Source organism: Mesoplodon mirus (genome assembly GCF_964341445.2).
Source record: "Mesoplodon mirus genome assembly, chromosome: 5".
In the NCBI taxonomy this organism is placed as follows: Eukaryota; Metazoa; Chordata; class Mammalia; order Artiodactyla; family Ziphiidae; genus Mesoplodon; species Mesoplodon mirus.
Genome location: NC_138980.1, coordinates 92,429,901 through 92,456,269, shown reverse-complemented (window position 1 = coordinate 92,456,269; position 26,369 = coordinate 92,429,901). Strand labels below are relative to the sequence as shown.

The 26,369-nt window shown below is 39.2% G+C and overlaps 1 protein-coding gene across 1 annotated transcript in view; it reads left to right on the top strand.

Annotated features, from left to right (window-relative positions):
• The window catches only part of REEP5 (receptor accessory protein 5), a 43,897-nt gene that overhangs the window by 8,209 nt on the left and 9,319 nt on the right, over positions 1-26,369 (top strand). Inside the window, exon 3 of the mRNA XM_082623122.1 lies at positions 17,346-17,484. Within this exon, the coding sequence (XP_082479248.1) occupies positions 17,346-17,484 (139 nt within the window). The remainder of the gene's footprint in view (positions 1-17,345; positions 17,485-26,369) is intronic.

Below are 26,369 nucleotides of genomic sequence, written 5' to 3'. Positions count from 1 at the left end.
TTCTAATTCTTCATCTTCTTCCACATCTTCCACCCTTTCCTCCTCATTCTCAGTGTTGTTGCCTTACTCATCAGCGGAACCAGTGCTGCCAGTCTCATGGTCAGAGCCATATTCTTCAGAGCTCACTTCCTCCTTAGAAGACTGGCTGTATCTGCTTGCACGTCTGTCCACTTCAAGCCCAATTCTCTCAGAACCATCTGGCGTAAGGGATTTGACCCTCCTTTCAGGATCCCTTTTCCGCAGACATGTTTTTTCAGGTTGACTCTTATAAGGTTCTCTGGAGGCACTGCTTGACAAACGAATTTTCTGACCAGTTTCTAGATGTTTGTTTGTTTCAGATCTTTGATATTCCTCATTTTTATACTCTGTGACTGACTTTCCTTTTGTACTAACCATTCTTTTTTATTTTTATTTTTATTTTTTTTATTTATTTTTATTTTTTTTTGTGGTACGCAGGCCTCTCACTGTTGTGGCCTCTCCCATTGCAGAGCACAGGCTCCAGACGTGCAGGCTCAGTGACCATGGCTCACGGGCCCAGCTGTTCCGTGGCATGTGGGATCTTCCCGGACCGGGGCACGAACCCGTGTCCCCTGCATCGGCAGGTAGACTCTTAACCACTGAGCCACCAGGGAAGCCCCCTATTTTTATTTTTTGCTGTACGCGGCCTCTCACTGTTGCGGCCTCTCCCGTTGCGGAGCACGGGCTCCGGACGCGCACGCTTAGCAGCCATGGCTCATGGGCCCAGCCGCTCCGCGGCATGTGGGATCTTCCTGGACCGGGGCACAAACCCGTGTCCCCTGCATCGGCAGGCGGACTCTCAACCACTTGCACCACCAAGGAAGCCCTGTACTAATCATTCTTTTGTTATTGCTAACTGATGAGCTCAGTGACTTAGAAATCAATTGTCTTGAATGAACAGAAGGCTTTTGTCGCTTTGTGTCAGTAGATTCCATTTGGTCACTTTTTCTTTGTGAACCCTTTTTCTCATTTTTATCTTGTTCACTCTCTGGATTTTGGAGTTCATTATCCTGTTCTGGTACTTCAGTCAAAATATCATCTAGAACATTAAGTTCTCCATCTGCTAGTGTTGGAAGGGCTCCTGCAGAGGTGGGGGGCGGCTGTGGCTCACCATGGGAACAAGGCCACTGGCAGCAGAAATTCTGGGAGGTTCTCCTTGGTGTGGGCCCTCCTGGAGTCTCCATCACCGCTTTCTAATTCCAAAACATGTTCATCACCCCAAAGGAAACCCTGTACCCATTAGCAGTCATTCTCCATTTCTTCTACACCCCAGTCCTCAGAAACCACCAATCTACTTTCTGTCTCTATGGATTTGCCTGTTCTGGACATTTCATACAAATGGAATCATATAATACGTGGTTCTTTGTTTCTGGGGCGGCCCTGCTTTGAATGGCACAAAAGTGAGTCTTTCTGAGAGACCTCTCGGGGAGTGTGCTTTGCTGCACCGTCACATACACAAAGTCAGAGCCCGAGACCGAAGGTAACTGCCTCCCAGTGGTCCCAGAATGTGGAGGCTGCTCCTGTCCCTGCTTCTTTATTCAAGTGTAGTTATGACAGAAGTCTAATGACTTTGTTTTCTATTTTTATCTTTGCCCTGCAGAGAAGGGAAAGGAGGAGGGTTGGCTTTTTGTCCAACTCAGCCATCTTTTTGTTTAAAATTATATTAAAACGTCTATTACTTTTCCTCTCATATATTTCGTATGTTTCTTATGGATCAGGTGGCCACCTTCCTGGGACTATCAGAGCTGGGCCTTAGAGATGAAACATGTAGTCTGATCACTTTTCAAAAGATAGAGGGATAGAGTTAGAAGGTTTTCCAAGGTCACACAGACGCTAGACTTGTAACTGAGGGCTCCAGACCTACACAGAAATGTGAAAGCACATTTAGGCATATTTTAGTACCAAGCTTGAAAAGATTAAATATGCTTAGAGTCCAGAATTTTAATGTCTGTATTTAATGTTTGGCAACACTTCAAATCTGATACCCACTTTAGTGATGTGTCATTTTATCTTCTGTGTGTCCTCACCAGCCCATTTTAACCTTTTGCTATCAGTACAAAGAGTGTTACTGCTTTTAGGTTTTTGCACGGCTGCTGAACACCTGTGCAGCCCTTAATTTAATAAATACTTAAATATATCTGTTTAAGTGCTTTATAAATATAGCTTATTTAATCCTCATAACAACCCTATGATATAGGTATTATGATTATTCCCATTTTACAGGTGAGGAAACAGAGAAAGAAGTAACTTGATTAAGGTCTCATAACAGTAGACGGTGACACTGATATTTAAACCTAGGGAGTTTGGCCCCAAAGCCCATGTTTTTAACTTTTCGTTATATTGCTTCCCATATGGCTCTTTGAGTGTCCCACAGATACATGCCATAACCTTATATAGAGATGAAAATTAACTATTGATGTAAGTTTTTCTTTTATCAGTTTGACACTGTCAATACAAATGCATGACCTTCATGCAGTGTAGTTCTCAAATAAGGTACTACTATCCCAAATCATATATATCTGCACACATAGTCATTTGCAGTGTTTTGTGAACATGAGTTAGAATATATTACTAACAAGTTCTTTCTCTTGTTGGCTGTGGTACAGCATTGATTTACAACAGCAACAATATAGCTCATAATGTGCAGAGACCTGCTCTTTTTTTAAGCAGTGCATGCCCATCTGAAGATGACACACTGCACTGTGTCTCCTGAGGAAATGCAGCCTTGTGTTTAGTTCTTTGTCAGGAGGCAACGAATCTCAAGGGGGAGATGTTTGGGGATGGTCCCTATGAGGTCAGATCAGAAAAGGGGATCGTGAGGGAGAATATTTGAAGGAGACAGTCAAAATAACTACAAGAGTTGTAATACAGTCAACCACAAGTAAAAGCTACAACATCTTAGCAAATGATGCACAGCAGATAACATGAGGGAATATAGGTTAAAAAGGGTTGAAATCTACTTATTTACAGTTTGCAATGGCAGATTCCTGAACAGGTTCACTACCCAGAGGAGAATTTGGGGAAGTCGCCATGGTTCTGACTGATGGTTCTGAACCACTTTCTGTTTCTCAAGAGCAAGTCATCTGAAGCAGAGCTAGGCTTCCCTAATGTTGCTGGAGGATGTGTATTTGTGGTTGTCTTCATGGACTCATTAGTAAGGGGTGTGTTTGTGTTCTTGTGTTTTTTAAATAACTTGTAATTATCTTATTTTTTTTCTTTTTTTTTTTTTTTACTCATGAGCACTTGGGAGCAGATATATTTTCTACTAAGCTGCTTATGTTCCTATCACACCAGCTTTTCTCTGTAACTGTGTTCTTTGTTACTAACGCTTTAGGGCAGAGCAGCTCATGCCCACACTTTCCTTCTCTGGGTAGCGTGAAGCACATGCACATATTCTGGCCTACTGGGCACTTGGACCAAAAATATAACTGGCATTCTGTAAATGCCTTAAGCAACAGTGTAGTCATAAACATTTAAACATTTACCTTTGTCAGCTTTTTACTGGTTGTGTTTTCACTAAGTATTATGGCTAGCATTACTGAACTATTTTAAAAGGAAGAAGTTGTGGAGAAAACTTAAATGTAGATAATTAAAGCCAGCATTTTGGTTATGTTTTTGTTTTTTTCCCTTTGCCTGTGTCATAGAGAAAAGAAAGCTTTGAGGAGCAAATAAGATTTACACGATTTATTCATGATCTAGTTTCTGGGTTCTAAAGCAGTTGTGGAGGGCGATCTCATTCCTAAGACTCTGTTCTGGAGTGTTCCCTATGAACTTTAATGAACTTTTTTTGTTCTCTTTATGGAGGTCCTGGAGATAGGGTCTATTTGTCCTTCTGAGCTGCCTCCCTCTCCCCCCATTCCTAGAGCTCTCTTTTTTAGGACTTTGAATGAGAACTCTGTTTTTCAACTTAATATCCTTAGTATTTAAAACAAGTATAAATATTTATTGGCCATTTTAAGATATTTAGTGCCTATCAATAATATTACCAAGTAATTAATTTTTTGAATAAATGATTATAGCAGAAGTTTAAAAACAATTTCAAAAATTGCTAATGAAATTACTTTTGTAGCAGTTGAAATATAAGCAGGGGCTGCAGAAACCTATCCCGATTTCATTCTAACACTCCCTGATTCCTGGGAGTGGAAGAATCAGGGAGTGGAGCTATCATGCGTCCCTCTCACATGGCTACTATATATATCCTGCAGCTTCTGGTAGTTTGGCCAGGTGATCTAGTAAAGGGATCACTTACACGTCAGAGGTAACTCTGGACTGCTGTCTACATCTTGATGTGGCCCTCTTTTGTCTGGGAAAGGTCAGTTTAGGTTGTTCTTGTGCAGGTTGTGAGGGTGCTTGAGCGTAAGTTAAATTTTCCGATGCCAGACCTGACATAGATATTATATATACAGAGCCATCAATTTTATTGACAGAGGGTTGTCGTAGTAGGATTTGCATCTGCTGTTTTTTTGTTTGTTTGTTTACTGAAGTATAGTTGATTTACAAAGTTGTGTTAGTGATTGCAATGTGGTGTACAGCAAAGTGATTCAGTTTTACATGTATATTCTTTTTCATATTCTTTTCCATTATGGTTTATTACAAGATATTGAATATAGTTCCCTGTGTTATGCAGTAGGACCTTGTTTTTTGCATCTGCTGTTTTATTGCTTCAGGCGTTCATCTTTTTTAACTGTCTATTGAATAGTCTAAATGCATTCTGTTTTGAGTTATAAAATGTTAGCTAGGAGAGGTCTTAGAGATCAGGCTGCTGGGGCTATAGCCATCTTTACCAGATTTGGAAATGGAGGAGACAAAATGAAGTTTTATGACTCAGGTCACAAGTCTGTTGAGGCAAAGCCAGGCGTAGATGTAGGGGTGCCTGACTCCCCTGGCCTGCCCACTGCCAACATTCCTCATGCTTTATATTCAACTGTGACTGAAGCTTCCATTTTGCATTAAAAAACAAAATGGTGAACAATTGACAAATAAGATCAGTATAATTAAACACCAAAATATTTGTCCAGTAAATGACTGCTTTTGGTTTTTTGTAATTTAATCTCCATTAGAGATGTTTTGCAGACTCATCTTAAAATGCATTTGCTTGTGAATTTACCTTATATTATGCATTTCATTAAGTCAGTCATTTTATACTATAGGAGAACACTATATTAAAAATGAAAGGAACATGGTATATTTTTTCATTGTTCTGGTATAGTCATCTTATAGTTTCTACATATTTAAGAAGCATATTTGCTGCTAGTGATTGTATCTTTTTTGGGGTGGGGAGGAGGATTGAGCATGATATAAACAGTAAATAAGCAAATTGGTTTTATTGTATGTTTAGTTTTTTCCCTTTGTTTGTTTGATCTCTTGCTCTGTTGGTTCTCTCTCTTGCTTCGAAAGCACACCTACTCTGCAGTGAAAAACAAGTGTACTTTTCTGAGTGCCCATAGTTTCTGACCTTCTTTTTTCCATGAAGAAGAAAAATCTTTTCCTTACTGGCATGGAAATAAAACACTGTTCATGTCTCAAAATGTGTGATTTTTTTTTCCTTCTAATCTGACACACTGTATGTGTCAAATAATATTTGCAATGGCAGACTGCTAAACAGAGTAATAGGAAATAGGAAAATTATTTTGAGCTATCAGGAATTCCTGCTTCCCATTCTCTAATAAACACAGCCAAAAGCAGTCCTACACGTAGTGGGCACTGTGGATGGTCACACTGTGTGTCTGCTGTATCAGAAAGGATTATAAACATTATGGTCCGTATTCTTCATATTCATGCTTCAAAGACTCTACCTCGAACTCTGGAATATTTGTTATTAAACATAACTTACCACGTTAGAAATAAAACAAAGCAAATGGACCAGAAGTAGTTTCCTTTCTGTTCTTTACCAACAGCACATCTCAAAGCTTTTTATTGTTACAGGTTTTTTTCATGAGCTGCTTTTTTTGATGTCCTGTCTGGTAATATAATCAACTCATTAAAATCCTATTGATGAGTACAACTGGTTTCAGTAGTAAAGCCAGTGGTCTGAAGACATATAATATTACTTAATTTTATATCATTTGGCTAGTGTGAACTGTAGTGGCTAAGTTACATATGAACCATGTACAGTACAGGTAGTGTGTACCTAAGTTTCTTTGGTGTGAGTGATCAGAAACATATGTACATGGACCTGATAATTACTAGTTGAATTAACCCTTGGGGAAATAGATTAACTTTTATAATACTCAGTTTTCTCAAATGTGAAAGGAAGGGATAAGTTAAACACTAGCACAGGATCCAGATTTTAGTAAGTGCTTAATTAAGTGTGGCTACTTTTGATTAACATACAAAGAGGAAAACTGACAATCATAGTCATGGTTGTCTAACTCCATGTCATTGAACTTTAAATGATTAAGGAAAAACCCCCCAAGTAGTATTTTCTTTCACTTATTTTTTTCGCTTACTCTTTTTCTGTTCCTTATCTTACTTTTTCCTGTACTTAGATCAGCAGCTTAAGACTTCGTTATTCTAAGGCGCAATAAAGTACCATAAAGTTTTCTTCTTCCAAGTTATAAATATGGCTAGTGGTTTTCTTCTCTTTTGGTACAGTGGTATACATGTTCCTAAGCCCTGGGCATGGTTTAATGAATAATTTTTAAATATTAAACCTATTTTTTACTTGTTTTGTTTCCATTGAGATTTCCAGTCTCCCATAACTCCTTCATTGGACCCCTCCCCACGCACACGTGTGCTGCTTACTTAAGAATGGAATGATCTTTTGACTGTTTTTGAATTTATGTCCTTGAGCATCATTATTTTGGCCCCAGAGCTTCAGTACAGTGTCAGTGCATGGTCAATGCTCGGCATATGCTCGCATCCAAAAGAGTCTGTCACTGACAGTTGCGGTGGATTACCTAGACAGGGCCTCTCTGGCCATTTCACTTCATCCCCCACCACTAAGAATTGAGTGGAGAAAAGTAGAGCCAGTTAGGTTTTTGGTTTGTACTGACGGTAAACAATCTTACTTAGTTTTTGATTTCCTTTTTATCTTAAGAAAAATTTTAACAAAGAAGATTAAGCCAGACAGTCTTATTCCCTGTTAGAAGCTACCTTTGAAGTAGACCATTTGGAATATAAGACATAGGAATAAATAATTGCAAAACTTCTCAATGAGCTTTTTGTATTTGTCATCTATCTTATGCTTCTCCTTCATTGTAGACATACATGTATATAATACTAAACGTAATATACACACAGTTTATCCTTCATACTAGTGTAGGAAATTGACATTTTTCAACTTAATGACATGAATGAAGGTTTTGAAATACCCATTAACCAGGAATAACCTTTGAGTCTGAAAAAGTTAATATAGTGTTAAAAATGCTTAATTTATAACTATATCAAAGTAAGAGAATGCAACATCCATCCCAATGATAAATATAACTAAAGTTGTCATTGATGGAAGAAGAAAATCTCAGTAACAAATATCTATGACATATCTCAAAGACTTAGAAAACATGGCTTTCCTCCACATATCTGCTTTTCCTATTTGCTAGTTTTAATTTCTTAATGATATAATGATAGAATATTTATAATAGTAAATATTAGGTAAAAGTTGGGTAGCATATTGACATATTATTGTTTATATTTGTTAATTGCTTATACCTCTGAAAGCTATTTACATGTTACACATAATAAACATGGACTTTGTCCTAAAAAGACAAGAATTAGAAACAAATATAAATAGGTTGTACAATTCATATATAGAAAAGCATTTTTATCTATTTTGCTTACTAATAGCATGAATCTGAATTAAGAGGATGTGTGTAAAGGTGAATGTTTCCCTGATGGATGTGTTGTGTCTGAAATAATTCTAAAAATAGTATGGAGGGTTATCTCTTCCCTGCCCTCCTACATGAGCATTAACTGTAAACAATGATATATTTAATCAATAGATAAAACCTCAGTAAGGGAAGCAGAGCTGTTTCTGACAGTTACCTAGATATCTAATGTAAGTTTGGTTTAGAAAGCTTTTGGTGGGGCCACTCACGTTTTATATCAGGGTTCAGTCAGCTGCTTCCATCAACCGTGGCCTGAGCCACTGAATTATCTAGCATAATAAGAAGTCTGGAGGTTGATATTCCAGGGCTGGGACAGCAGAGGTTCAGGCTTTTTTTCTGGTCACCTTGGAGTGCTGGCTTTCCTGCCCATGCCCATAGCTCCAAGGTATCACAAGACTGTTGCCTCTGTTAATGATTTTTGAACTAGTTTATCTCTAAAATACCTTCCTTTTGCCTCACAAAATTATTTAAACCCCTGGACTGTCCTTAGTTTACATGATTTCATTCTAATAAAGTACTCAGGGGATTTGCAGTTTAGTGGTGCCTGTGGGTCAAAGCTAATATTTAGGTTCTCTGAATGATGACTCTTAATTTGGGAGGGAGAGGATGCTGGTAGCCCAGGACTGTATCTGCTCAAACTTTGGTTTCTTCACACATGTTTAACGCTATCCTTTGGCCATTTTTAGTTCATGATCTTGCGTTTAGAAAAAGCAGCAAAGAAAGAAATAGATGAGCCAACAAGGTAGAGACAGCCAGTACCAGTCACTGGCGCTGGGTGGTCTGGACGAGGGCTGGCCAGTGGTTACCTCCCTATCAGTACCAATCTGATACCAGCGTCAAGACTTTTGGCCAGTCCTCCCCTGTAGCATGGGCCTGAAAAATGTTTTCAGCAGCGTCCAAATTTGTTGCCATTGACCTGCAAATAGGATTTTTGGATTTCAGCTAACCCTTTACTCTCTGTAGCATTTGGGATTTGGAGAGTGAGGTACAATTAAAATTCATGAGTAATTCCCTAATCACCCTTTAGCCTTGTTAACAATGCTATTAATCCTTTACCTGTTCTACTTAGCCAGAAGGACTGGAATGTTCTTATTGCTCTTTTCTTTTTAATCTCTTGCCTCCCTATGATAATAATAATCTATCACCACCATATTATAGTTACTACCTAATAAGGTAATATTTCTGAATGTTTACCCTGTTTAAGTGCTTAACATGTATCAACTAAGTTAATCTTCACAGCAACACAATGAGGTTTATCGTCTCTACTTGACAGATGAGCACACTGAGGCCCAGAATAACTTGCCCACGGTCATGTATTGGGCTGGCCAAAAGGTTCATTCGGTTCATGAATACGTTGTTCAATAAAGTTCTTGGTGAAAATGAAAAATGTGTCTACTTAAAACCAAACGAACTTTTTGGCCAACCAATACCTAGTAAGTGGTAGAACCAGGATACAAAGCTGCAAGCCAAGAATGGTGAAATGATGTAAAGCCAGGTGAGCATTGGGAAGAAATGAAGGGAAAAGCCTGGCTCTTTCATAGTTCAGTGTAATTAATAATTTTTTGATAGTTTGCTTTGTTTAAGGAGGAAATCAGAATGAGTGAATCACATATGATGGGCCATGTGACTTTCTTTTCTCCCTCTGTGTCTTTCTGTGTGTATTGAAGCCCTTTTAAAGCCCTAAAACACAATAGATTGTGTCTAATCATTGTTAGAGAAGTTTGTTTGTTAGAAAATCATGAGCTGTTTCCTCAAGAGAGAAATTAAATGAATGTGTCTGATGTTCACTTTAGTGTTTGTTTTTAACAAAGCCCTAAAGAGAGACCTAGTCTCATAGGAGAAAGTAGTTGTATAAAGTCTGGTGCCCTGTGGTTTTTTTTCCTTCCAAACAGAAATATTTTTCCTCACTTTCATTATTAAAAGTAGTACATGCTATATATGTATAACTGATTCACTTTGCTGTACACCTGAAACTAACACAACATTGTAAATCAACTATACTCCAATAAAAAAAAATAGTACATGCTAGCAGACTCACAGAGAATAAACTAGTGGCTACCAGTGGGGACGGGGGGGGCAATATAGGGGTAGGGGATTAAGAGATACAAACTGTTAGGTATAAAATGAGCTATAAGAATATATTGTACAACACAAGGAATATAGCCAATATTTTATAATAACTATAAATGGCATATAACCTTTAAAAATTGTGAATCTCTGTACTGTACACTTGTAACTTATATAATATTGTACACTGGCTGTACATCATTTAAAAAAATAGCACATACTCATTGTAGAGATCTTAAAAAAGTAAAATTCTGCAATCCCAATACTCAGGATTAACTGTATACAACTTGAAATAAATATTTCTGAATACCATTCTTGGTCTGTAAACACATGCAAATATATATCTTTCTTTTTTCTTTTAAACACAAAGTTAGTAATCTCTTTTGACACAGCACTATATCTTGGACATCTTTTCCTGTTAATATCCTTTTCAAAGGCTTCAGAATATTTCATTGTATGGATATACCCAAATTTATTTAAACAGTCCATTCTGCCCTTAAAAAAATGTGTAAACACATGCTTCTATAATCTTTTTTTTCTATAATCTTTTAGTTTGAGTTGAAATTCATTTTAATATCACTCTTTCTTCTTTGAACTTCATTTTTTGTGTCTATAAAATGTGGAATTTGAACTAGTTCTTTAAGATATCTTCCGGCTCAACATTCTACAATTTCTGATTCGCTCAGTGAATTTTTAGAACTGCTAGCTGCTCCCATAATATTGCCAACCATCTTCCTCACCCTAGGCCCATCTCCTGCTCACCCAGGCCTTGCTTCCTTTTGCCACCTGCTTGAGGGAGGTGAAGCTTTGCCTCTAGAACATGGCACGTGGCTCAGGAGAGAATAAGGAGCCACAGCTCTGGGCTTAGGTGGCCAGGCTTTGGGCCAGTGGTGAGAATGTGGCAGTAACAGTGGGCAGAGAGCAATGTAAGACCATGGTGCCCGTCTTTTGTGAATGTGTCCTTCCCAAACCCCTGGGAGTAGTTCTGAGCCCAAGGTCACTGCTGACACCTGCCATTTGATGACAAGGTGGCACTAGAGAGATAGTGGCCCAGGACTTGGGAGAGAGTGGTGGAATTGCTGTCAGCTGCTGTTGGGACAGTTCCAGAGCTCCTCTAGGATTGAGCTTTTCTTGTCTCTTGGCTTCTCATTCATTGCTGGAAAGGGGTAGCCTCCCCTCTGGCTATAGCTGATGGGACCCAAATCAGTCATTTTGATTTTCTGTCCTAGAAATGACATGACAAAGTGGTAATGAAACTGGAACTTGGAGCTAGTGATTCTGAAACTTGGCTGTGTGTTAGGATCACCTGCATATGTTTCTAAAAGCACATACCTGTGCTGTACATGGTAGAGTTTGAGTCACTAGATCTGAAGAAGGACCTGGGCATGTATAGTTTTTAAAAGTTCCCAAGGTGGATGTGGATCATCATCTAAGCTTGAGAACGAGTGGACTAGCAGCGGTGCCCAACCTTTTTGGCACCAGGGACTGGTTTCGTGGAAGACAGTTTTTCCATGGACAGGGCGGGGGATGGTTCAAGCGGTAATGCGAGCGACAGGGAGTGATGGGGAGCGGAAGATGAAGCTTCAGTCGCTCGCCTGCTGCTCCCCTCCTACTGTGCGGTCCGGTTCCTAACAGGCCACGGACTGGTACCCACTCCACGGCCTGGGGGTTGGGGCACCAACTTAGAATACCATCCTGTTTACTTTTTAAAAATAATTAATTAATTAATTAGTTTATTTATTTTTGGCTGCGTTGGGTCTTCATTGCTGTGCGTGGGCTTCCTCTAGTTGGAGCGAGCGGGGGCTACTCTTCCTTGCGGTGCGCAGGCTTCTCATTGCAGTGGCTTCTCTTGTTGCAGAGCACAGGCTCTAGGCGCGCAGGCTTCAGGAGTTGTGGCAAGCAGGCTCAGTAATTGTGGCTCACGGGCTCTAGAGTGCAGCCTCAGTAGTTGTGGCGCACGGGCTTAGTTGCTCCACGGCATGTGGGATCTTCCCGGAGCAGGGCTCGAACCCATGTCCCCTGCATTGGCAGGCAGATTCTTAACCACTGAGCCACCAGGGAAGTCCCATCTTCTTCACTTCTAATGATCCCCCCACCTCAAGGAAGCAGGATGGAGGGTGGAATGGTCCTTTAGGAATCTGGATGTTGAGACTATGACCTTTTCTCCTGTTTGCTCTGTGCCCAAGTTAACCTTTCTAAGCCTTGATTTTCTCCAATAGAGGACTCTGGTCCCTTCCAAAAGTAAGATTATGAACTCCTTTTGTATTTATATTTATGCAATAAATATTTAGTAGCTGCCCACTTAGCACCAGACACTTTGCTAAGTGCTGTGCAGTCGGGTAGTGAGTGGTTCTCTCAATTAGGAAAACAGCTTGGGATAGAGAAACAGACACAGGCTTTGTTGGAGTTAGTCTTGGGTGTAAACCCAGTCTCTGCTGTTGCAGCTGGGTGCCCTGTCCACGTTATTTTTCTTCCCTAAGCCTCAGTTTCTTCCTCTCAAAAATGAGAATAACGTTACCTATTCCATAGGGCTATTCTGAAGGTTACATTAAATAATTATTAGGTTCCTACCCTTCCCATTCTTTAGCTTTGCCACTTCGGCTAAAGGCCAAAAACTACAAATGACCTAAGGATAGAGATTGCATCTTAGGATTTCTTGAATCCCCTGTGTTGCCTGAAAAGTTGATACATCTTCATTCTGATACGCGAGTTGAAATACCATTTAGCATAGGTACATGGCAGTAGAGCACATTGTCAAAGAATCACCCATGTGCAGAGGGCCAAATTCGAAGGCTTCTCCACACCAACAAGTAATTCTCAGAGGCCAGCAGAGAGTCTGAGAGTTCACCTCAGTTCTGTCACCTTCTACCGGAGATAGAATCAAATTCCACAGGTAAAGGGCTCAGTCCAACAAGACTGCCTTCCACTTCAGACACCAGTAACAAGCCCGGGTTGTTAACCTGTGCTTCTGACCAACTGGCTATAAATCAGAGGTCCCGACGTCCCCCTCTTCAGGTTCAATTAGAATGGCTCACAGAACTCAGGAAAACAATTTACTCACTAGATTACCAATTTATTATAAAAGGAAACAAATCGACAGCCAGATGAAGAGATACATAGGCGAGGTCCCAAATAAAGGAACTTTTGTCCTCGTGGAGTTTGGGGTCCAGCACAGTGGCACAAGGAAGCACTGTGGTTCCCCAACATGGAAGCTCTCTGAAAAGGGACAAAAAGCTGTCCTTTGGGGTTTTATGGAGGCTTCATTACATAGTCATGACTGACTAAATCATTGGCCGTTGGTGATCGATTTAACCTCCAGCCCCTTCCCCTCCCCAGAGGTCAGCGATGGGACTGAAAGTGCCAGCCCTCTAATCACATAGTTGGCTCCAGGGACACCCAGCTCCCCTCCTTACGTGCTTTATAAAAGTCACCTCATTAACATAACAACAGACACCTTTATCCCTCTCAACACTTCAGAAATTGCAAGGGTTTGGAGAGCTGTGCAGGAACCTGGATGAAGACCAAATATATAGGAGAACTATATTTTGGTCTTTCGAATGACCAAATATATATTTTGCTTATAAATCACAATTTTGCATCCACTCATTTGGACAAGACAGTATATATGCAAATAGCATTCAGGAAATCCCAGTATTAAGCTCTTTTCTTCTCTTAACCTCTTTGAGTCTTAGGTTCCTCAACTGTACACTGAGTGGGTTAGACTATCTTTTATGTTCTTTCTTGTTCTGACTAGCTTATGATGTTATGACATGTAGACACATTTTAAAAAATGAACATTGTGGTATTTTTAATTAAAACAGTAATTAAATGCTTCAATAATAGAAGTTCTATTTAAAAATTCTCTTTACCTTAATGAGACTCTGTGATCTTTCCTGTCTTTTTTCCCAGGCCTTGCTTTTCTACAAAGTTGTGTTCAATATGTGTGTTCAATTTTGAGTTCTTCCTACTTTTCAGTGTTACTGTAGAGTGTTCCAAGTGTATCAGCTTGGAAACTTTTGAATTCATATTGTTGATAGCTTAGGAAGCTTATTCCTTGAGGGACTGAACTTGAACTGTTACAGTAGTTTTTCTGTTTTTGAATCTGTGGATCTTGACTAACATCTTAAAAATAATGACATAACAGGGCTTCCCTGGTGTTGCTTGAGAATCTGCCTGCTAATGCAGGGGACACAGGTTCGAGCCCTGGTCTGGGAGGATCCCATATGCTGTGGAGCAACTAGGCCCGTGAGCCACAACTACTGAGCCTGCGCGTCTGGAGCCTGTGCTCTGCAACAAGAGAGGCCGTGTTAGTGAGAGGCCCTCGCACCGCGATGAAGAGTGGCCCCTGCTAGCCACAACTGGAGAAAGCCCTCGCACAGAAACGAAGACCCAACACAGCCAAAAAAATAAATAAATAAATAATAATAATAATGACATAACAGTTTTCCAAGGCAATAGAAATAAAAGCAAAAAAACCCAAATGGGACCTAATCAAACATATAAGCTTTTGCACAGCAAAGGAAACCATCAACAAAATGAAAAGATAGACTACAGAATGGGAGAAAATATTTGCAAACAATACAACTGACAAGGGATTAATTTCCCAAATATACAAACAGCTCATACAACTCAATAACAAAAAAACAAACAACCCAATTAAAAATGGGCAGAACCTTATATACATATTTCTCCAAAGAAGACATACAGATGGCCACTAGGCACATGAAAAGATACTCAACATTATTAATTATTAGAGAAACGCAAATCAAAATTACAATGAGGTACCATCTCATACCAGTCAGGATGGCCATCATTAAAAAGTCCACAAATAACAAATGCTAGAGAGGGTGTGGAGAAAAGGGAACCCTCCTACACTGTTGGTGGGAATGTAAATTGTGCAGTCACTATGGAAAACAGTGTGGAGATTCCTCAAAAAACTAAAAATAGAGTTGCCATATGATCCAGCCATCCCACTCTTGGGCATATATCCAGATAAAACTATAAGTGGAAAAGATACGCATATCCCAGTGTTCATAACAGCACTATTCACAATAGCCAAAGCATGGAAGCAACTGAAATATACATCAACAGATGAATGGATAAAGAAGATGTGGTGTGTGTCTGTGTGTGTGTGTGTGTGTATATATATATATATATATATACACACACACACACACACACACACACACAATGGAATATTACTCAGCCATAAAAAAGAACAAAATAATGCCATTTTCAGCAACATGGATGGACCTAGAGATTATCATACTAAGTAAAGTAAGACAGAGAAAGACAAATACCATGTGATATCACTTATATGTGGAATCTAAAATATGACACAAATGAACTTATCTACAAAACAGAAACAGACACACAGAACAGACTTGTGGTTGCCAAGGGGGAGTGGGGGTGGGGAGGGATAAATTAGGAGTTTGGGATTAGCAGATACAAACTATTATATATAAAATAGATAAACAACAAGGTCCTACTGTACAGCACAGGGAACTACATTCAATGTCTTGTAATAAATTATAATGGGAACGAATATTAAAAAGTATATATACATACGCATATATATAACTGAATCACTTTGCTATACACCAGAAACTAACACAACATTGTAAATCACCTATACTTCAATAAAAAAATAATAATGACATAGAATGGAATTGAAAATATCAGTGGTTTCATAAATGTTTGTTTCAGTTTATATTTGTGTGTGGATGTGTGTTTGCTGGTTAGTCATGGACTGCTTTGGTTCCCAAAACTAAGACCTTAAGTGAAATATAACTATGTATCCCCTCTGCCCAGGATGGATGTGTAAGAAACAAGTTTTTTTTATTGTAGTGATAATTTTAAAAATCCACTTAAATATAAATAGGTAAACCATATTCTATACCAAATAAAGCACAGAGGGGAAAAAAACCTTACGTGTAAAGGGTATACATTTGTTAGTTCTTTGGTTCACATGCTTGCCTACGCTCTTCCTTTGGCCTTCTATTACATCAGCTAGCTTCTACGTGAGGAAAGCTAAAACACAAACACAGTCCACATGTGAGAAGCCATTATTTTATAATTAGCTGCCTTCAATTCATTTTATGATTCTGTGTTTATTCTTGATGTTCAAAGCAGCATTCATTTAATCACTCCCTCCTCTCCTTTTCCTCATTAGCAGTCATCTCATTCAGCTATAACTTTTACCTGCTCCGTCATCTTCTTAAAACACTCATGCAGGCACACACACCTACGCCCACGGCTACTTCCAATTAATTCAGAGGCTTTCTTAGGGGATGACAGCATGATTCATCAGCCTGTCTCTGGTGAACCCTGTTACCAAGTAGCCAATGTATTTTTAATAGTTAACCCATCACATAGGCTAAACAAGATTCAGGTTTCTTCTAGTTTACTGTTGTAGTCCAGCTCAGTTACAATAAGTATCCAGGCGTGTATCAGGATAGGATAAAAGATTATGGAATTGAGGTTTAGAATGAAGGGATTCCCAGGACTGGAAGAAATTCCTGTGATTCAGAAGTAAAAGAAGGTTATTTTATTTTATTTTTTTTATTTTTTTTTCTTTTTGCGGTATGCGGGCCTCTCACTGTTGTGGCCTCTCCCGTTGCGGAGCACAGGCTCCGGATGCGCAGGCCCAGCGGCCATGGCTCACGGGCCCAGCCGCTCCGCGGCATATGGGATCCTCCCAGACCGGGGCACGAACCCGTATCCCCTGCATCGGCAGGCGGACTCTCAACCACTGCGCCACCAGGGAGGCCCAAGAAGGTTATTTTAAATTCAGTTCTATTCATTTACAGAGTGAATTTTGTTTAAGCAGTAGTTGATACTGAGAAAGTCACATTATTAACCGATAAGAGGAGGAAAGGTCACAGCCTGAGGATCATATAATGTCAATCGAAACCAGATGGACACCATGATGTTTGTTTTCTCCTCTTTGTAATGAAGTGTGTTGTGAACTTTGGACAGTGCCTAAACTATGTTCCAGAAGGTCTTTTATGGACTCCTCACCATGATGTACTTCAGTTATTAAAAGTGCATGAGAACTGAGTTACATGAGTGAATTATTGATATATCCCTAGTGGCAGGACCCCACTTGAGAGTGGGGATTATTCTAGTTCCCAGTCATTGGTGGTATTTCCTGGAGCCTTGGTGGAGTCTCAAGCAGAGTAGAGATCCAGGGGACAACTGGTGCTGGTTTCTCTGATAACCAGAGAACTGGTAACAGGTAGTTATAATGGCTTGTCCTGACATCTCTACATTGCTGCCTGTTTTCATGTTGTACTTTTGCATCTAGTGACATGATGCATACATTTGCCTGAGTTTCTCAGTTGGTGTTGGAGGGCAGCTGTGAAAGTGTAATGTTTGAAAATGTCTCATTGAGATCTTACTACATGATACACTTGCTTTTGTATTGCCTTTCAGAATTAAAGCGATAGAGAGTCCAAACAAAGAAGATGATACCCAGTGGCTGACCTACTGGGTAGTGTATGGTGTGTTCAGCATTGCCGAATTCTTCTCTGACCTCTTCCTGTCATGGTTCCCCTTCTACTACATGCTAAAGGTACGTTGGCTTTCCTGAGCTGCCGTTTTCTTCCATCTGTGTTTTTGCTTTGCTCCCTACCCCTGAAATAAACTCCATCTCAGGACCTGTATACGAGGAATAGGAACAGATGCTTGAATGTTGGACATCTGTGGCTCTGCCTCAGAGTAATAAACAGGAAGACAGGATTCAACATGTCTAACTTATTTTGTATATTATCTTGGAAACAGCCAAAGCAATTGTCTTTACAATGTGTTTGATAATAATAAAAGATGGAAATACTGTGAACTAGCACAAGCATTGCTCTTTGCCAAGATCCTATCTTCATGCTCTGTTGTCTGTGTTTGATGCGTCAACATTGCAAATTTTACCAAGTCATCAATTATTCACAGTGGTGTGCTGGAGTCATTATTTCTGGAAAAAAATACTTATTTCTTAATAGGTTTGGAGAAAGCAGATGTGAAACGGGCTCTCTGAGGAAGTCATTTTAATAACTCTGGCAGGTGCAGTAGTCTGGGATCAGCCCTGCCAAGCCTTGTGTTTGCCAGAGAACTCTCCTCGGCTACATCTGTGTGAGGAAAGGGAGTAGGATGTTAAACTCGTCCCTAATGGCACCTGTATCAACTCCAGCCTTGGCCTCCAAGGCACATGACGATGAAAAGTTTGCATCTTTTGATAGATAGAGTGGTTGGTTCTTTTTGTCTAAATGGGACAGACTGTCTTCAGTTGATTCCTCAGGTGTCTTCCATGGAAGAGGCTTGCTTCTGGTTAGTTGCATAGGATGTAAATAGTTCCTCAGGTTCACCGACCCAGACTTCCCAAGCTGCCGAGGGTGGTGAGTCCAGCTCTTATGAATTCTGGGTCCTCTTCTTTTCCCTCATACTCTTAAGTATTTGCTTTAGTAAGAGTTACACATGACATAGTTTAAAGACTCAAATTAGCTCTGGAAGAGTTTTGAAGATCTGTACTCCTGCCCCTTATATTGCCCTTCCTTAAAAGCAACCGCTGTCCCTTCATTTATGACACATTATTTTGTCATTTACCTCTGTTTCTAAATAATATCCTTGTTTAGTTACCTCTTAATTTTCATGTTTTACACGTTAGCTCTTTTATTTATTTATTTGGCTGCGCCAGGTCTTAGTTGCCACATATCTGCAGGATCTAGTTCCCTGACAAGGGATAGAACCTGGGCCCCCTGCATTGGGAGCACGGAGTTTTAACCACTGGACCACCAGGGAAGTCCCTACACATTAGCCCTTGATTTCCACCAGAAGATAAGGATTTGGCTTTGTTTCCTCCTTCCTCCCTGCCACACATGCAGGCTTGATAGTAATAAAAGATGTCCTCATCTTCCCCAGGGATAATTTTGGTTAGATGAGGCTTCACCGCTTTTATTATTATGACTTGTTAAGCACTGTTTAGTTGGGCCATATAGTATATATATAATGTGCATGCAGTGTTACTGCAGTTTTTTAGTTTCCCCAGAATCAATAATTGTTTCCTTATTTCTATATTTAGGCCTATTTTTGAGTGTCCTTGTTATTTTAATTTGTCCTAATGTCTACATTTCTATTTACTTGCTTTTTAAATTTTCTATCTGAAGAAATGTAGTTACAGGAAATTAGATAGCGGAAGCTCTGTCATCCTTTGGTCTCCTTCCCTGCAGCCGCCACCACGTTGATATTACCTTGATTTTTAATTCTTGGTAATTATGGATATATTTTTTCTTTTCCTCTGGCCTTACCTATTTTTCAAACGTATTTATGTGTATTTTCCTTCTTTCTGGGAGATTTTCTCAATCCGATCTTCCAATTTTCAGTTTTGTTCCATTCTGCTGTTTATGCCATACATTGTGTTATTTCAGCTGTTATATTTTTCATACCTAGTAGTTTTGCTTGGCTCTTCCCTATGTTTTCTTGTTCTTCTTTCATGTCGCTGTATTTCTTTTAGTATAGCTGTTTTTAAATTCTTGGTTGTTCACTTCTAAAATTTCTGCTGCTGATAGAATCTGTAGTTGATTGTGTTGTCTCTGTTTTGAACTGGTTGTACTTTTCAAATACCTTGTTATTTTGGCCTGTAAGTTCCTTCTCCTCCAGGAGTATCAGCTATTCCATCGGGTGTTAGAATGGAGGAGGCCACACCCTGATCCATGCTAGTCCATAAGCTCAGGGTAGGGGTGTGTGAGTCCTAGGGTGGGGACCCCCAGGCAGCAGAAGAGCCACAGTTGATTCCCTTCCCCCACTAAACAGCCCCTCAGGTGCAGGTGTCACCCTTTGCTCCCCCAGCAGCACTAGAAGCAGGTGCTCCTAAGTTGGAATTCACAGCTCTAGGGGTTGGAGCAGGAGGGCTTGAGGAGGAACTGCCCTGGCTACTTAGCCCTAGCTGTTCTCTTCAGTGCCTCACAAGGCAGGACTTCTATGCCAAAACCTCTGTTTTAGAAAAAGTATAGGAGAATGTTTTTTAACTTGGAGGTATGGAAACTAGACAGAAATTTCTATATGACAGTGGGCAGTATAAGCAAAGATAAAATCATGACAGACTAGGAGGATGTCTTTACAATACTTACACCAGATAAGGAATTAATATCCAGAATATATAAAAACATTTACAAGTAAGAAGAAAAGGAGAAAAATGAACAAAGGTTATAAATAGACATTTCACAGAAGAGAAAAAAATATGAGTAGTCAGTGATCTGGGAAATGTGAGTTAAAATAGTGAAATACCATATTTTGCTCATTACATTGGCAGGTATTTAAAAGGTTGAGAATATCTGGTATTGGTGAATATATTGGGAAATGGATGTGTGGTGGTAATGCTATAAATTGGAATAGCCTTTTTAAAGGAGGATTTGACAGTTTCTTGTCAAAATGAAAAATGATACTCTAGCAATTCTAAGTATCCATCCTAAGGAAATATTCACAAATAAGAGAGCTGCATAAAGGACATTTACTGCAGCATTTTTGTTTATAAATAAAAATAATAATAAAAAAAAAACCCTGCAGGGTCCACCAACTGGTAACTGGTTAAATGAATTAATAGTGCATCCATACAGTTAAATGAAATGATCCATTTGTAGAGATACAGAAGTTTTGCATAATTCATTAATTATAAAAAATTATAGAATATTACAGTATGAAACCACTTATGGTAAAAAAAAGCTAAATAGTTTAAAAGTTTAAATGAAAACATGGATATTCTCTTAATTTTGAATGCTGTTACCACAGAACGCCTGTAACAAAGCTGAAAATTTTTCCTTCAAAACAAATGGGAAAAAAGTTGGTCTCTGGGAAGATTTAAGATTCCAGAGATGGCTGGATTTTTCATGTGTTTTTGTTATCCAAAGATATTTAGCATTTATAAAAATAATTTTATAATCTTTAATTTGAATGTCCATATTTTAAACTTAAAGTATTTTTGAACCCCTTAATAAGATCCATCTGATGGCAGTGACATCACATTGTGGTCTCTAACAGAAGGAAACTGGGCTTTTGCCTTGGGCCCCACTGCTCGCCCTGAACAGTATCCCATCAGCAGAACCACTCACACCAGTATCTGACCTCAGACTTCCGAAACACAAGCCCAACTTCAGCCTGCTCCTGATCGCCTCTGCTAATGGAGGCCCCTTGAGGTAGAAAGTATCCAAAATAAAAGATAATCACCAAGTCATTTATATTTGATTTTGAAGTACATTACAAAAATTGCTTTGCAACGAATTTTCCTCCCTAACAGTAAAACAAATGCACATCCATTAGTAGTGAGTGTCCAGGTGTTTGATGTCATGGCATCCAGAATGAGAGAGTGAATTTACCGCATATGTTCCAAATAGATAATATACTTGAGATGATTAAAAATTGATTATGCTGTCAATAAAAATGCTTTCTTCCTGCATTAGTGGCATATTCTGAGTGGCTTCAGTGAACTGACTGAGAAAAGGTCTCTGAATTGCAGAGTGTGTAGGAGAATATCCCACTTTAAGGACTAGCATAGATCTTACCTGTGCCATTGCTACAATCACAAGGTGATTGTGTGGGAGGATGAAAAGGAGACCTGCAACTAAGGCCATGTTTACTATTTTATCTTTTGCAGAATTAGTATTGTTGGCCTTTTCCCCCCATTTTTCTAAAGCAGCCTATAAGATTGCAGGAATATAAGAGGAACCAATGATTAGGCATCAAGGGTTAGTCGAGAAGATACTGTTCAATGTATTGAGCTAGAAAAAGTGGATCCTGCCTGTTCAGAGCTTTGCTCTGAGGTCCATCTTTGAACAGGAAGGTTTAAAAATAAATGTATTTGTTTAAAAATAAATTTTTTGTCTGATTGTGAAAGTAGTGTATTTCTTTATTCAGCAGATATTTATTTAGAACCTCTATGTGCCAGAATCTGTTCTAGGTCAGGGGATTTTGGTGAATAAAACAACATCCCTGCTGTCATACTGTTTGCATTTGTGTTGTGTGTGTGTGCATGTGGGTTGGGGCATGTTTTAGATAGGGAAGAAAATAGTATTTGGAAGACTACCACTGGTATCATCTTAGGGTAGTCTTCCTTTTTTTTTTTTTAATGTGCAGATAAATTGCTTGATGTAAGACAATTGTTATTGTCTTAACCATCTATGTATGGTTGAAACCATATATATCAGGGGTCCCCAACCCCCAGGCCACGGACCAGCACCAGTCCGTGGCCTGTTGGGAACCAGGCCACAGAGCAGGAGGTGAGCAGCGGGCGAGCAAGCAACGCTTCATCTGCTGCTCCCCATCGCTTGCGTTATCACCTGAACCATACCCCCCCCGCCCCCCGCGGAAAAATTGTTGTCTTCCACGAAACCGGTCCCTGGTGCCAAAAAGGTTGGGGACCGCTGATATATATGATATATGATTCTATAACTCACTTTTTTTCAATTAACACAATATTATGAGTATTTTCTCATTCAATATTCTTTGACATAAATGTCTAATCCATTATAGGTAATAATGTATTCATTCCCCAGTTAATAGACATTTAGGACATTTATCTTGCTATTTTAACTAATGTTACAATTGACAGAGAGCATAATATTTCTCTTCTTAACTTTGTAGGAGGCAAAAAAGATAAAAAATCTTCCCCTTCACATGTTCATTTTTACCTTTCATTTGTGCATGCTGAGCAGTCTGTTTTTTATTTATTTATATCTTTATTGGAGTATAATTGCTTTACAATGGTGTGTTAGCTTCTGCTCCACAACAAAGTGAATCAGTTATACATATACACACGCCCCCATATCTCCTCCCTCCCACGTCTCCCTCCCTCCCACCCTCCCCAACCCACCCCTCCAGGCGGTCACAAAGCACAGAGCTGATCTCCCTGTGCTATGCGGCTGCTTCCCACTATCTATCTACCTTACGTTTGGTACTGTATATATGTCCATGACTCTCTCTCGCTTTGTCACAGCTTACCCTTCCCCCTCCCCATATCCTCAAGTCCATTCTCTAGTAGGTCTGTGTCTTTATTCCTGTCTTACCCCTAGGTTCTTCATGACATTTTTTTTTCTTAGATTCCATATATATGTGTTAGCATACGGTATTTGTCTTTCTCTTTCTGACTTACTTCACTCTGTATGACAGACTCTAGGTCCATCCACCTCATTACTTCAGCCCATTACTACTCTCGTGGCTATGTTGCAAAAGCTTCCCAAGGCTTCTCTTTCTGATCAAGTGATTGCAGCATACCAGGAAGTCAGTGTTGAAATACATTTTTTCTGACATTAACTCTCAGTTCTCACCAGGCTAGTCCCAAACCGTGCATATTAAATATATCCCTACCTTGGAAATACCTCTTCTAGGGGAAAATTGAATAGTGACAGCATTAGAATCATAGACGGAATTATCTGGCCTGTTGTAATTTGTAATTTAAGGATTTAGTGTGTCATTGCTAATAGTGCCGAGAGTTGAGTTGAAATGGCATGCCCGGACTCTTTGTCTGAGCTCTTTGTCTGAGTGGGCTTGTGTTTGCTGTTGGAAGTTTCGTCAGCTGGCACTATGAGGGCAGCTTGATTAAAAGGATGGCCAGATCTGTGTAGCTCAGGGTATTCCAAGGCTGTAGAGTAGTTACATAGATTAAGAAAAGGGAGTTGTAAAAGCTGGTGGCTGAATATCACCTTGAGAGTTGAATAGTAATTAACTTTATTTTTAATACAAGGAAGTTACTTCATATGAGAACTGGAAAATGCTCACGATGTAGGTAAAGAGCAGTAATTATTTTATTGTCTCAAGACGATAGCTAGAAGGTACCAGAAAGAACTAACTAAACAGCCTGGAGAATAGCCTATAAAGTTAATCACATTGCAGAAGTACAAAAATGTAGACTCTTGGCTCTGGTCCTGTCTGGTAGCCATGCTTAATTCATCCAGAAAAGGTGAATGAATCAGCTTTTCTGGGTTGCTGAAGGGCTGTTATCTGCATAGGCAGGTAATATTTCAGAGATTTTTCAACAACAGTAAGAACTGTAGGACTTGGTAATACTACTACTATCTTGTACGTTTTTTAATTTGTGACTTTCCTAAAAATCCTGCAGAAGAGAAAATCGACTCTTAGAGAGGTTGTTTGATTTACCTAAACTCATAGAATAGATACCAACTCTCCTGATTCTTAACCCAGTGAGTCATTTCTACTTCACCTTGAGGCCTATGGGCATGTGTGTCTACATCAATAATCCATTCCTGACAATTATATATTCTACGTAGGAATACCAGCCAGGAGACTATTTCTTGCAATTTTAAATAGTAAAAATTAAAATGTATTACATGTCAATTTAAAACTCCATGCCAATTTCCTAAATATTAATACAGCAAGATGCCCCTGTATAAATAACAAATATATTGGATGTTAGATGCTAAAAACTAAATCCAAATAGTTCCTGCTCTCCAAATAGTTAATATAGTTGGTCGGAAACTATTGCTTTGTTTGCAGTAAGTAGTACATGGCACATCCCCTTGGACACTGCATTCTCTTCAAAATGTCCACACAGAATTCTGATGTTCTGTCAAGAATGTAACTTTTCCTTTTCCTGTATATCATTTTGTCTAAATTGTTTTATTAAGTTTTAGGTGTGTGTGTATGTATTAGCGCTACCTATATAAGCAACCGATGGAGGGATTTCCCTGGTGGTCCAGCGGTTAAGACTCCGCGCTTCCACTGCAGGGGCGTGGGTTCCATCCCTGGTTGGGGAACTAAGATCCCGCATGCTGTGTGTGTGGCCGGAAAAAAAAACCCAAAACAACAAATGATGGAAAACATGAATGTTTGGATACTAAAAACCACAGGGAAATGTCAACTAGAGAGATGGTCTCTAGGGTCTGCCTGTTAATAACAGAGGACATCAAAGCTAAAGCCAGTGAAAACTGCAGTCACACTTAGTCACACTTAGTTCCATACTTTGGGTTAATGCAAATGTGTAGTTCAGAAAACCAGGTTTCTCTGGCACATCTTCACAAGGATGGCTGGCCAAGCCCAGCGTGTGCTGGAGCAGAGTCACTGGGAAAACTGAAAGTAAACGTGGAGCTACACACACACACTAAAGACTGAGCATATTTCAAGGAATTGGCTTCATTTAAGAGCTTGGACCTGTAACAGAAGGTCTCACTTGTCACTGTGTGTCTGTGCGGGCTCACTGGAGTTTGGGTGGTTGCACATACAGCTGTAGTGAGACTACGAGATGGCCAGTCTGAATCTTTGCCCTTCCCCTTCCTACTGCCATGCTCTCCCATCCTTTGCTTTCCTAACTCTGAACATCCCATTTTCAGGAAATGAGTTTTGGAGTCTGTTGCACGTAAGGGGTGGGAGAGGTGAAGAGAGGGCTGGCTTAAAATCATAACTTGGAGATTATGGCAATGAATTGCATGGCTGAATTCTCTGATATGGAAAGCAGGCAACCTTTTGGGAATACATGGAGAAAATTTTGTCTGTAGCTGTTAATAGTCATTGATTCTACTTATTATTTTATGTTGTTTTCTAATATAGTTTGGCTTGAATATTTACATTTTAAAATACATTGTTTTTTTATAAATTACTTTCACTTTGTTTTTTCTTTATATTCCAGTTAGAAAACTTTTTTTTTTTTGTAATTGTGTATGTAAGTATGTCATGACTTTGAATTTCATTTCAGGTAGTAAAAGGAGAGGTAAGAACAAAAACAATTGTTTAAAAAGGGTGTATGTTGGTCCTGGGATTTGATTTTACCTGGCTTAAAGCTCTAATGAGGGAGCTTGTTACTGTTTCATGGATGTTGGTAGAAGACACAGTATTCTTGGGACAGGGACAGAGCCTTACTATGCTAGATGCTCCAAGTGTTTCTTATTTTCTTACAAAATCTGTATGAGGTAGATTTTTTTAAATTTCTATTGATATATATATGTTTTATAGAGTTAAAACAGACTTAAGCAATTAAGTAACTTGCACAAGGTTTTCCCAGCTAGTAAGAAGACTGGAACCAGTTTTTCTGAGCCCAGTTCTCTTACCTCTATATACTGTAGTATACAATTCTCTTAGTCCCCAGTTTGTTGGGTGGAGAGATCTTTAGATCAAGATTTTAAATTTTGTGTAGTTTGCTTTGTATTCTTACTGATTTCTAGTTTTTTGATATATCAATTTCGGATGGAAATGTTAAAAATCGACTGTGGATTTTGTCCATTTATCTATATAATTCTGACTTTCAAGTTTATACATTTCAAAGCTATATTTGGAAGTGATATATAATTATAAACTACATAACTATAAAAATTAAAATTTATATAATTGTAAGTATAAAAACCACAAAGCTATATATATTTACATATTTCAAAGATACATAGGTTCAGGTAAGTTGTTCTCCTTGACAAACTGTTTTCCTTCTTTATCACTGTTGAAGACTTATTTGCCTTATGTTTATGTACTACT